At 32.2% G+C, this 14,444-nt stretch overlaps 1 protein-coding gene across 2 annotated transcripts in view; it reads left to right on the top strand.

Annotated features, from left to right (window-relative positions):
* BMP5 (bone morphogenetic protein 5) overlaps positions 1 to 14,444 on the top strand; it is a 164,331-nt gene that overhangs the window by 126,526 nt on the left and 23,361 nt on the right. For both annotated transcript variants that reach the window (XM_074310627.1, XM_074310628.1), the window contains one exon: positions 11,965 to 12,159. In XM_074310627.1, coding sequence (XP_074166728.1) covers positions 11,965 to 12,159 — 195 coding nt within the window. The remainder of the gene's footprint in view (positions 1 to 11,964; positions 12,160 to 14,444) is intronic.

Consider the following 14,444-nt stretch of genomic DNA (forward strand, 5'->3'; position numbering starts at 1 on the left):
ATGATCCATAGGAAGGAAATTATTATTTTAAAAATGATAAGAAGCTCTTGACGAATTACATCATAAAATATGTGTGGAAATAAAATGGAAAACCTGATTTCACACCTTTCCTTACCCATTCACTCGTATCCCCTGGAGTCTTTTATGTTTTATCCTATTCTATGAATCACACCCTTTGTTTTACTTTTAAGCATATTTATGATTGACTGTAAGTAGCACTGTGAATATCATTTACTGAAGAGCCATGAATTTAGCACCATTTAATATGAATGCAGAAAAATGACTTCTTAATATAGCATTTATTATTTCATGACCTGCAATTTCTCCCTGCATTTCTAGTCTTTTTGTACCTTAAATTCCTGCATGTATTCTGTGATCTAGTGACAAGCAAGAAGCAATACTGATACTTAATCTGGCTTCCAAGAATACTATTTTTTCAAACCTGTAACCATGGACATGGAAAACAGGCTTATTCAGCCCACTGCTAAATTATCTAGAAAAGTTTAAGTTTCTCTTGTTTTGTTTATATATTTTGATCTGGTAGTTAAAAGTGAAGAAGCTAATGGTGACAGTATTATATCAGTATAGACATAGGCAATATAATTCCAAAATGATATCAATACCAAATAGCATGGCAAAGAGATTAATGAACTGAACTCTGAGTTAGGCTAACCTGAGTTCTTAATCAGATGTCTAATATTTTGGTTAAGTAACCTGGGGAGAAACAATATCTTTTGCTTGCTTGCTTGAAGTTCTTATTTTTTAATTTTTTTTCTGTTTTCAATATTTATTTTTACAACATATCCATTTTTCTTCTTCTTCCCTTCTTCCTTCTGTTCTTGCTTTTCCCCCTCCCCAAGATGATAAGAATTTGATATAGATTATACATGTTCAATATATTAAACTTATTTCTATTTAATTACATCATGAAAGAAGAATGAGAATAAAAGAGAAACACCCAGAGAAAGAAAAAAAAAGTGAAAACTGTATATTTCAATTTGCATTAAGGCTCCATGGTTCTTTCTCTGGATATGATTAGCATTTTCCATCATGAGTCTTGGAATTATCTTAGATCACTGTATATTGAGAAGAGCAAAGTATCGAAGTTGATCATTGCCCAATGTTGTTGTAACTTTGTACAATGTTAGGAGAAACAATTTCAAAACAGCAGAAAATGTTATAAGATATAAACTAACAAAATACATTAGATAAATCATTTAGTAATTACTTAGTATGTAGTAAGTATTGTGTTAAACAATGAAGATACAATAACAAGAAAACAAGATTGTCTCTATCAAAGACATTCCAATTTTATTGTTTTTATTGTTCACTGTTTCAATTCAGCCTGTATTTCAGGCATGTCTGACTCTTCATGAACTCATTTGGGGTTTCTTGGCAAAGATAATAGAGTGGTTTGCCATTTCTTTCTTCAGTGTATTTTACAGATAAGAAACCGAGGAAAAGGTAAGTGACTTGCTCAGGATCACATAGCTAATATGTTTGAGGCTAGCTATAAACTCAGGAAGATGGGTTTTCCAAACTCGAGACTCAGCACTCTAATCTGCTGAACCACCTAGGGAAGACAAAACATTAAAGAGAACTGAAAAGGGATTTAGGAAGTTTGTCGAAAGAGGTTACTCTTTATGGGATAAAAAATCACAGTGAAAGTGAAACAGTCCTTAGGGAAAGCAGGAAATGGAGCAGCAATACTCAATCTTCATTGATAAAGGGAATTTCTTCTCTGTGGATCTCCTTACCAATGAAATGAATAATGGCAACAATAATCTTAATAGTATTATTATTAAAGCAATACTATATTAGGCTAGAGAATCTTTGGGAAAACATTTTTAAGTTGATTCAAAATTTAAAAAATATTTGGGGTAGAAAAATTCCTTACTATATGAAGCTCAGTTTAAAGTTTGTTAAATCCTTCTTTCACTGGAGTCTTCATTGCCAATGCAACACCTCAAAGACAACTTACTCTGACTAGATTAGAAACCTGAGGAGCTAAGGTTTAATGCCTAAACTACAGGAATAAAATGCCCAACCATCACCATTGGCAATTAATATTATGTTTTTGTGTGATCCTATTTCTCTATCAAGCTTTCTATCTACTACTTCCACTACTGAGGAGGACATTATTTATGATCATGAGTGTGCACATTTAGACATGCACTGGACCTTCATTTTCAGAATTTTTTTTAATGCCTAATAATGATTTCAAACAGGAATATGCAAACTCAGAGTGACTGGGTCTTTCTTCCTGAGTTCCAATATTTAGAAGGACAAACATTTAATATATAAATGTCTATCATCTTGCCTTATAGGCACTAAACAATAAAGTATTTCCCATCTGTACATCAAGATTATTCAGAATTGTGTGGAAAATATATCATCAAAAATAAGACTTTTCAATGACTGATAAAAATATCAGTAAAGGCACAAAGTAGAGTCACTTACAGTATGATTCCCAAAAATATTCAGTATCATGATGTAGGGGATCCATGTAGAGTCCAGGCTGAGGATGATTCCTTGTGGATGATGAGACTCTTGTGATATTCCTATTTGAGGATTATGCTATACTAAATTAATTTAGGGGTTCCTGAAAGAGATCAATAATCAATCAAGTTTATCTTGACTAAGTCCAAGTGGATTAAAAATGTCTATTACCCAAGTGAGATAGACCTTTCCTAATGGAAAGGTCTTGCATTGGAAAGTTGTTTCATCCTGTCATTTTGTTGCTTCTGCCATTTTAGAATTACTTATGAGGTACTATTTTATAATTATTTGAGACTGAATTGGAAAGAGTCTTCTATCAACTTCTCTTCTACTCTTCTCTATCTTGACATACACCTGCAATTTCTTTCATATCATACAAAGTTGCCTTGAGCATTGAGAGGTTTAGAATTTTTTTCCCCCCTGAAGATTTCACAGATAGTAATATGTCTCAATTAGGACTTGAATCTAGGTTTTCTGAATTTTAAGATGAACTCATTATCCACTTTCTCACACTTTTCTCTCTCACTACAATATAATTTTTCTTTATTCCCATTACTATATATCAAAGTCAATAATTTCTTTTTAATATTTGTGACATGGATATTCTGAGAGAATCCTATACTTATTTCAGTTTAATGCATCTAGTTGAAAGAAAATGTCAAATATTTAACAAACCATGCTTCTCTGCATGATTAAAACATTTAAATTTAAGTAATATATCACATATTAATGTGATAATAACTTTTTTTAAAAGCTTCTCTTTAAGTGTCTTTTGAAGATCTGTCACCAACTGTATATAAAACAGAGTAGTTTATTTATTGATAGGAAACAAACAAATTAGTTTTAGGCTGAAAAGCTATCTTTTAGTGATATTGGAACATATGCAAATTATTCTTAGGAATCATTTGCTTGAAATTAGGCAACTAATTCTTGACTTCAGAATTTTATTTAAAATTCATATTTTAATGTTTTTAAAGGAAAGTTATGTGTTACATTGGCTGAGGAAAATTATTACTGTGGTTTAAATATGTACATAAAATAAGAAAATTAAAAATGAATAATTTAGAACCCTAATTTCAGGAAAGGATGCTTTCTGTCTTTTTTAAATTAATGAGGACTATAATATCTCCTGGTAATTGATTTCTTTTGGGACATGATAAATATGGCTTAAGTGATGTCGGAATAGAACTTTGGGCTACAGGAGGAAAAGTACTATATAAACGGAAGTTACTACTGAGCAGGAAGTGTTTACATGGAAGTAAATTGACATTCTTAGCATGAAGTTTATCTTTCCACTAGCTGAGAATAAGTTCCAACTAAAAAATAATTTTTGAGATTTGTCATGTTGGGGCATTGTGCCTCCTTATTTGCAGACTGATGGCCCTATAGCAGAAGCGATAATCATTTTCCATAACCTCAGTGCTGCTCTTTATGCAGTAAAACACTTCAGCCTTCTGGACAGCTTCCAAACTTAGGCACAAAACCTTGGCCCTGTTCTTTTATGGTTCTATCCCCTTATTCATCCTCCCTGGAGTCTCAGCAGATTCAATTTTCAACCCTGAAGAATTTTCTTGTCTGTCACTGCTTTAGTCATAAGACTCCTTTTCTCTTCCTTTGTTTCCAACAAAATATACCTCACATCACTTCTAGCATCTGTAACTTCTTCTAAGGTATAACACATTATATCTTTCTCATAATCTTTATGGAGAATTTCAGATTTATGGATAATTTTCCCTTTCTTTCTCTTTTGGAAACTGTGGGTGAGAATGCTTCTTTTCATCATCTTGTGCAGAGAAAGAGAATGACCATATTTCATATTCTCAAGTGGTTCTATCATCTTTGCATTCAAATTCTTTTCCTGCTTCCAAATCCAATGACTCTATAAGTCCATTGAAGAAAATACAAACTGACCAGATTGTAGAAAAGCTCAAATAAGGAATCCTAGAAACCAGGCCAATCTTGAGTATTCAAAAGCCCGTACAAAATAAAGCACATTACAAATATTTGAAAAATTTTATTACAGAAGATTATGCACTTACATTTCTCATTCTTTAAGCAAGTCTTATGTAAAATTAATAATCAATTGCCATTGAATTCTATACAACTGAAGATAACAAGAATTTTTCCTGATTTGGAACTGATTCACAAGAATTTGTAAATCCAATTTCAACTTATCTAAGAAGATGAGTTTGAGTGAAGAGTCATTGTACACTCTTCTTAATCCTTTAAACTATTTTAAATGATTTATTCAGTTCATACAGTTACAATTTCATGTTTTAGAGTATAATTTATAGCCTAGATAAATTGTTTCATATTTCAACCAAAACATGTTTCAGATAACCAAGTGTGGTATATTAATTCAAGTTGGAATTGAAACCCATATGGGCAATGAGAAAACTTACAGTAGTCTAAATTCACCTTCTTACTAAATGCTAAATTATGATTTTTACCATCATTTAGTTTATTCTATGAGAAAAAAAATTATGTTCTGTATAAGTTAAAAGAAGAAATTACAAAACTAATATCTCTGAAGATCAAACTGGGAAAAGCTGTATGAAATATTATTCACCAAAATTTATTCCACTTGCTAAGATATAGTTCTTAAAAATAATAAAACTTTATATAACGGAATTTAACACTCTTATACAATCCACTTTTCTATTGTCAGTTTTTATTAATTTATAAGTTTATTGTTAATGTGAAAATAAAAATAGTTTTAAATGGAATTTAAATCACATATGTGAAGGGAAAATTAAATGGACTTTTGGGGAACTCTATACCTGTGAATTAATTTATGATCAGCAGCTTGTTGGGAAATGTTCAACAACTAGCTCTCTGAAAAGCCATGACACAATTTTAATATTCATAACATTTTCTTTAATTTTCTTAAGTCTAGATAATCAAGAAAAAACAACAGCAAAACAAATCAAACCTTCATTTGTAGCATTTGCAGATTTTGAAAGTATAAATTCTCATATAGAAAATTTAACAATTACCTCTCCAAGCCTCAAGGAGGCAGCTCCCTTACATACCTGGTTGTAATGAACTTCTAATCATGAAATTCTTTCCAGTAAAGCAGACTCACAATTGTTCTGCAATTTCGAATCTTAGAGATTTGTCTGGTAACACTGGAAAGTTATTTTTTTGGTTAATAAAAACCGAAAAATCATTATATGCATCCAGAGAGACAATTGTGGGTACTGAGTATGTATCACAACATAGTATTTTCACTTTTTTGTTGTTGTTTGCTTACATTTGATTTTATTTCTCACTTTTTTCTTTTTGATACGGGTTTTTTTTTCTTCTTTTTGTGCAGCATGATAATTGTGGGAATATGTATAGAAGAATTGCATATGTTTAACATATATTGGATTATTCGTCACCTAGGGGAGAGGATGGGGGTAAGGGAGGTAGAAAAAATTTGGAACACAAGATTTTACAAGGAGGAATTTTGAAAACTATCCATGTATATGTTTGAAAATAAAAAGCTTTAAAAATAAATTTTTAAAAAGGTTTTGTTAATAGCCTTCCATGTATCAGATACTTTATGCAAATAATGAGCTTCCAAAATATCCTATGAAGCTTATTTACTCTGACTTCTCTTTTGAAATGAAAGGTAATTCTTGCCTCAAGTATCTTCACAGGTGTTTTGGGTTAAGCAGGCAGTTGCTGTGGGTTTACTGAAGTAAAGAAACAAACATAAATTCATACTAACATCTCAGAAGAGATATCAAAGTTTGGAAACTGATAAACCCCCAAATGAAATTTCCCACAAAACTGTATATCCTAAAGGGAAGCTAAATACTCACATTTTGATTCACTTATCCTTATAATATCAACATGTCTCTAAAAAGCTGTTTCATGTCAGGATCTCCTTAATAAGCCTGTTTTTTAAGAAATAAACATTTTGAAAGTCACATTTTCCAAAAGAACTGGTATGAAACATAAAACCAATGGATTTGGGATGGGGCCTCAGTTTGCCAACCCACCCTTCCACAACAAATTGAAATTTTCTTAGGTTTAGCCTTAGGCATATATGACTGGTTTTACTGGTTATAGTGCTCATACAACAAAAATCTATGAAAACTGAGGTCAGGATATTGGAAATCTTCACACTCCATTCCTCATGTTGGTGAATGGAGCCATATTAAGCATATCTGATGACCTTACTAACTCCTGAATAAAGAGTAATCCTGTATGCAGTAAAATGTCTCTTACCCATTTAAAACTTTTCTTCTATACTTTCACATTATAATTGAGGAATAAAAAAATGTGTCATGACTGAAACATGGATGGATATATATTTTAGGACCTTTCTTGTCTATTCTACCCATTTCCCCAAATTCTACCAGTATAATTTTTACAAAGTGTTTCTTTCATTCCTGGTAATTTTTTTCTGTTTTTAAAAGTCTGTTTCAGGTGCCAAAACTTGAGTTTCTGAATTTGTTCCCACTAACCTTTCCTTTTTCTTCCCCTCCCAATCACACATTTCCCAGTTTCCTATTTCCAGGCACATTCAGTGATGTAGTGTATAGCCAATCGTTATGTCTCCTAGCCATAAATTTACCAAGAACTATAGATTGCTTTAGAAAAGCTAATCCTTTATGCCCATTATGGCAATATATGCATCCATGGCATTTTAAAGAAATGTTTTTAAATGTTTTAGTCTGGACATCTCAGAATATGTATTCATTTGTGGTTTCTTCTTTGATACAGTTTGGAATAAAATATATTACAAAAATAAATATTTTGAAAGATTTGTTATCTACAATACACTAATTATATATTTTTTGAAGAATACTAAATATACTTTAAGCTTTCATTCAGGCTTAAAATTGCACTTCCTACTAAAATTACTCGTTAGTCTTTCAAAAGATCTAGTACCTTGAGATGCCCATAATCTGTACATGCATAGTCTATGTCTAAAGGAGTAGGCCAAAGAGTTAATTTTTCTACTGAATGGCTTGATACCTGGGGTAACTAAGCAAACCTTTACTTGTGGAATCTTAATAGCCACCTCATTGCTGAAGTCAAAAGGAAACCAAGAGGAAACTTAATAATATTAAAAGTTATTTTAAAGGGAGTTCACATTAGTTTGAAGGGTATTTTGCTTCTCACACAATATCCACCTTTGTAAAGTTGAAGAAACCTAGATTTGTAACCTACCCACATCTTTTCAGTTTTTAGGACATAAATCTAATAAGTGATTCAGGCCAGTAAAGTATTAATCCCATACCGATAAAAAATTAAAGTATTCATTTGAACAATATTTTAAAGCTCTCTAAATCTAAAAAAAAAAAAGATGGGAACTGTGTGTTGAGTGCTTATTTCCCTCTCAGCATGATGATAATTATTTTAACAAATAGAAAGAGAACCTAACTGCATTTTACCTGTGAATATCTTGCTACTTTAATAATCAAAGCATTAAATTGTAAATTTGATTTCTACAACCATAAATGTATACAAGCAACAAATTTGGCTACTGTTAAATTAACACTCCATTAAAACACACACTCAAAATAAAAGACTTCAAAATAGTATTTTACTATTTTATATACAGAAACAGAGAGAGACAAGATGGAAAGAGAAAGAAGGAGACGAAGGGAGATTCAAAGTTGTTCAGTCTAGGTTGCCAGTTATTCTATTTCATAACTGTTAACTTTCTCAGTTCTTCTTTTTTCCCTTTGCTGAGCTCTCTGTCACTGGAAACATCTTAAACCAATTTAAAGTGCTACACCTGAATAAACATGTTGTAAAAGTGTTTATGTATTGAAGTGGGTCAGTTCAAGGTATGGTATTTGGCTGGGACTTCTAATTTCTCTTTTTACAGCAAAAGGGCTGCCAGAAGGAGGAAGTCTGAGCTGAATTAATACATTTGTTACAGTGGAAGTAGAATGGAAACTGCTTTAGCCACAAATCAAACTGCCTCTTTCATTTATGCCAGTGATAGAGTTTTTCTAAGAAATATAGACCCTGGCAGAAAGCCACTGTAAGTTTGCATTTAAAAGGGAAACCTATATGCTTATTTGTTTAAGGTTTACAGTTCTGGTTATTTGTGACTCTCTCTTTCTGTATCTCTCTCTGTGTGTGTCTCTGTCTCTGTCTCTGTCTCTCCTTTTTTGTTTCTGTCTCTGTCTCTCTGTTTCTTTCTCTGTCTCTCTCTCTCTCTATCTCTCTGTCTCTGTCTCTGTGCTGGTCTCTGTCTCTGTTCTCTCTCTGTCTCTGACTCTCTTTCTCTGTCTGTCTGTCTGTCTGTCTGTCTCTCTCCTCCTTTCCCTCTCTCCTCTCCTTTCTTTCAATGGAGCCTAGTGGCAGTACACATTTGGAAGGCAGATGACTGTTTTAGTCCTTGGAACTCCTGAGCAAATTTTTCCAATCTGTTGTAGAACAATCATTGAGGACACTGATGCTGCCCAGACAAGTCAATGTTCTCTTACCCATACCTTCATATTTAAAGGACCTCTGTGTCCCCCGGAACAGCTGCACAGCCTCACATGACACTGTCTCGTTTCCTGACTGTCGGAGGGTCCTGCATAATACACGTACACACAAAAGTGTTTATGCTGCCAAAATAAATTCTGCTAAGAGCAAGGGTTTATTTGCTAAAATGTCATTGATGCCATTTCAGAGACTTGTTTTCCTTGCTTTTCTTCTAGGTCTCTAAGAACACAGTCAGGCTCCTCCACTGTCTTTACTAAATAAATATTTTAATAAAATATGTACTTCCCTCAGGAGGAGAACCAGAGTCAATCATGAATAGATTTCAAACTCTATTATATATTACTCTTGAATGTTGAGTTAGTTCTATATACAGAGTAATTCCTGTACATATTTTTTAAAACGTTAAATATATTGCAATTAGAGTTTTCAAATTTCATATTATACTGGTCTCTTGGTTCACACAGATGAAATAAAATTTACAATTTGGTCATTTGTTTTGGTTGCAATGTAGCAATCACACACAATTGGTGGTTATATTTTATAAAAAGGGATAAATATCTAATTAGGAGAAACCATCTATATTTTAGATGGTAATGTAAATTATATTAGTCTAATACATGCTGATATGTAGTTACTTGGAAAGCTGTAGCATGAATGGACATTTGGCTTTTGTGATTACCATCTGCAATTTTGAGTCTAAGTTACCTTTTCATCCAGAACTCACTCTAAATGAATTCTGAAGCTCAAAAAATATAAGTGTAGGCTAAAGCTAGGACTCTGGGAAGTTTCTACTGCCCATACTTGCCTATATAATGGAGACAAATGATAAGTAGTCTATCTGTCCAAAAAATGGTTAGTGTTTACTAAGTGCCAGCAACTGGACTAAACACTGAGGACACAAAATGAGACAAATGTTCCCTGCTCTGAAAAAGCTCATAATCTAATGGAAGAAATGACTTGCAACAAATATCTATAAACCAGATATATTCAAGATAAATAGAAAATAATTAAAAGAAAGAAGGTACTAGAATTAAGAGGGGTTAGGGAACACTTCTGGTAACATGAATTAGAATGTAGAATTGAGATAGACAGCACTAAGATTCACTTGAGATTTCTCTGATAATCATTACAGCTTTTTAGAAAATTCACTGAGAATTGGCTAGAGTTTGAGGCAATGCATCTTTTTCCTTTTTTTTTTTTTTTTAAGGCTGGGGTTAAGTGACTTGCCCAGGATCACACAGCTAGGAAGTGTTAAGTGTCTGAGATCAGATTTGAACTCGGGTCCTCCTGAATTCAAGGCTGGTGATCTATCCACTGTGCCACCTAGCTGCCCCCAGGACTAGATTTCTATACCAGTACATGGGAGACATCAGAGAGGTCTATATTAAATTCACAGAAGGAAGGTTGTAATGATAGAAGGTCACCAATTAAGTGACCAATTAGATTGGCAATTAGGATTTGAACTAGGGTGCAGGTTCTCTGTAACGTTCAGATTTCTTTTGTGTAGCTAGTATCATTTCAATGCACTTTTTAAAAAAAAATGGCAGGACATTTAGTTAGTGGAGTGGCATAAAAATGTCAGTTTGTAGGTTGTATTGTTCCTACTATTGTTTTAATATACTGGATTGCTTTATTTATTTCAAATACACATTTTTGTTCTTTAACTCTTATAGTCCATGTCTTTGACATATTTTGAATAAACTATGAAAATAAATTCTCTTTATTAATTGTGCCAATAGAGGTTAGCAATGAAATGTATGATTTAAGCAACAGAAACAACATAATAAAATATTTCTTTGGCTGAATTATATATTATTATTTTATTTATCATGTAGTTTTATTATATGTTCTTTTTATCATGAACTTAGTACTCATTAACAGATATAAGTATATTTGTATACAAATTAGAATAATAAAGATCTATAAAATGGTGAATATGTGTTTTTAAAAAGTACATCTTCAATATTACATAGGAGCAACAAAACTTCTTTGCCCCATCCTACTTTAAAATTATTTTAAAAAATGTTTTTCTTTGTACCTTGTAGTCACTATGTAAATTATTCTTCTGGTTCTGCACACTTCACTATGCAACATTTTATATATTTATTTTCCCAAAGACAATTCATCAACAGCATGATGAATTAGTTTGCAGTTTCTTAGCACATATGGACAAATGAAAGTTTTCTGGCTAGTAAATAGAAGTCAAAATAAAATATTAAAAGTTGCCCATGGATTAAAATACAAATCATATTTTTCTACATACTGATCCTCACTCTAGTGGAACTAGTCTTACAACTCTTCCAAAAACAAGACTCTCCATCTTTTAGCTCCAGGCATCCTCTATGCCTGTATCCCATGACTTAAATGCTATCCTTCCTCCTCTCTGACTTCCATAACTTCCTTAAAGTTCCAGCTAAAATCCCATCTTCTACAAGGAGTCTTCTTTCTTACCTATAGTATTTTCCTTCCTTTATATAGCTTGCTTTGTATATATTTGTTTGCATGTTGTCTCTCCATCAGATTGAGAGTTCTTTGAGGTCAGAGATTGTCCCTTTGTAACACTAACACTTAGCACATTGGTATATAGTAAGCACTTAATAAATGTTAATCATTGGTTGATTGAGCTTGATTAAATCCTTCACTCTTTCTAGGACTCAATTTCTTCATATGCTGATTATTGTACTGAATGACTACTGACAACCCTTTCAATTTTTAAATTCTATGTCTCTGATTTCTAAGATTCTATATATTCTAGACCTTCCAGCTCTATACTCTTTTATCTCTGATGTTAATCCACAAAATAAACAATCTGCCTATACAAATCACATGTTGATTGTAATAACAAATATACATTTTTCATTAAAAAAGCTTCTTAATAACATTTCCCCCCTTCAAAATATCAATAGGATTTATTAGGATTTAGTTACATTTTACTTAGAAGTAGCTCTGCAGGAGAATCCCATCCATGACTATTTTCCTTTTGCATTTGCCATGCTATATCATGATCCATGTGTCCCACTTTAGGGCGCAGTATTAATGTTAAATCAGCTGGACTTATAGGAAGACATGGACCTCAATCCAAACAGCCTTTCATGGTTGCATTCTTCAAGGCAAGTGAAGTCCTTCTTCGGTCTGTCCGAGCAGCTAACAAAAGGAAAAATCAGAATCGGAATAAATCGAATAATCATCAGGATTCATCAAGAATGTCCAGTGTTGGAGGTAAGAAAAAGTATAATAGCAATATATATATATAGGTAGATGTGAATAAAATTGTGTAATTGCATGTTCCAAATCAAGCAGCCATAGTAAGGACTTTTTTTGTTTGTTTGTTTTTGTTTTTTAAAATAAACTCTTTACTTGGTCTATGAAATCATTGAGCAATCTTCAGAATATCTAGTCAATGAATCATTCAGTAATGCATTCTTTAAAAATAAAAAGAAAGAAAGAAAAGGAAAAAAAAACTTTTTTTTTTCAAAATATTGATTCAGTTTAAATTAATATCAAACTGGCATTTTGTAGCTAGCCATTAAAAAAGGGCTATATTAACAAAGGATAGTCAATCATTGAATATATACAATGTACTGAGCTAACAACCCCTGGACTTCTCAAATATGGATAAATAGGATAAGCAAATATGAGTAAGCATATAAATTCAGAAGAAAATGCTTATTTGAGTACTTAAAACAGTTGACTTTTTTCCCAAAATTGAAAGCAGTATAGTAACAAGTTTTCTTTCTTTTTGTTACTTATTTGGTTCTAATTATGTATATTAAATTATGTTGAGTTTATCATAATTTTTTATCAAAATATCATTTTTCTACATATTCTACCTATTAAACCACAGTTAATATCAGTGAACTTGCAATCTGTCTTGATAGATATCTGTAAAGAAAGGCAATATGCATTTTTTTTTCCCTGAGGCTGGGGTTAAGTGACTTGCCCAGGGTCACACAGCTAGGAAGTGTTAAGTGTCTGAGATCACATTTGAACTCAGGTCCTTCTGAATTCAAGGCTGGTGCTCTATCCACTGCACCACCTAGCTGCCCCCTGGCAATATGCATTTTTAAGGACCTACTATGAACTAGATTATGCTAAACATTTTTAAATGTTACTTCATTTGATCCTCCAAACAACTTTGTGAGATAAGTGCTATTAATATCCTCATTTCAGTTAAGGATTTTGAGGCAGATAAAGTTTAAATGGCTTGCTTATCTTCTCATAGCTAGAGAGTATCTGAGGCTGGATTTGAACTTTGGTTTCATGACTTAACACCCAACTCTTAATGCATTGAGCCACACAGTTACCCAAAATTGACTGTACATATAAGGAACCTCAATCATGCTATTTAATTCAACAAATACTTAATCTAATGCATGTAGCTAGATGCTCCTCAAGATCTGAAAAAAATCCCTTTAAAAAATAAAAAAAAAGGATATTAACAGGGATCATGCATACCCAAACAATTTTGAATGCCAGCATTATAAACACACACAAACAAATATAGAGCTAGAGTGTTATTTCTTCATTTTCAAAATATTTATTGGAGCCAAGCTACATCTTAATAATAGAAATTTCCTCAAAAGCAAGTTCATTTGTTGAAATATTTTTTTGAAAGAGAAAGATAAGTAACTTTAGAAAATTCTTTTTTTTTTCCTTTTCTTTATACATTATCCTTATTTCCCAATAGATCTATCTTCTTATTTGCTTAGAGACCTATTTCCTATTGGAAAGGGAGCCAATGAGCCACTTATTTTTAATAAAAAATAGAGAATAGAGGGGGCAGAATGCCATTCAGGAAAAAAAATACAACAGTGTATGTTGCATTAAATACTTTCTTTTCCAATATATGTCACAATACTATATTTTTTCTTTTGGAATAGAATGATCAAAAATAATTTTTCCATATATTTCTCTTTTCTGATTTATTAATAGAAAAATAAGAAAAATTGCTACTCGATTGTAATAACATAGTACTATCTTGGTAGAGAGTTAAGTCAAAGTGGAAAGACTATTTAAGCCTTGAAGTTGGGAAAATTAGAGTTTGAGTTTTGAGTCTGAAACATACTAGTTTATGATGATGGGCATTACTCCTTAACCTGTTAATACTTCCAGGCAATACCACAAGACTGACAGTTGTATGTTAGAATTTGTATTGTTAGAAAATATTTCCATACTGAGATCCAGACCCTCTCACAATCACATGCCATCCTCACTAACATTCCCGCCTTCTACCAAAAGTCCCAGGCGTAAGGGAAATTTTTAAGTTAAACACACACACACACACACACACACACACACACACACACACACACACATACACACATACACACACACAAATGCATATTTATTATTAAGATTCATAATGAGTCTGACAGATATTCCAGGAACTGAAATATGCAAAGCCCATTTCCTTGTTGGTATATCTCCTTGGTTTTTTTTTTTTTTTTTTTAAGTAACAAAAATACTTTCATAAAAAGAGATGGATAAAACACATGAAGAAAAAG

The sequence above is a fragment of the Sminthopsis crassicaudata genome, chromosome 4 (genome assembly GCF_048593235.1).
Source record: "Sminthopsis crassicaudata isolate SCR6 chromosome 4, ASM4859323v1, whole genome shotgun sequence".
NCBI classification, from domain to species: domain Eukaryota; kingdom Metazoa; phylum Chordata; class Mammalia; order Dasyuromorphia; family Dasyuridae; genus Sminthopsis; species Sminthopsis crassicaudata.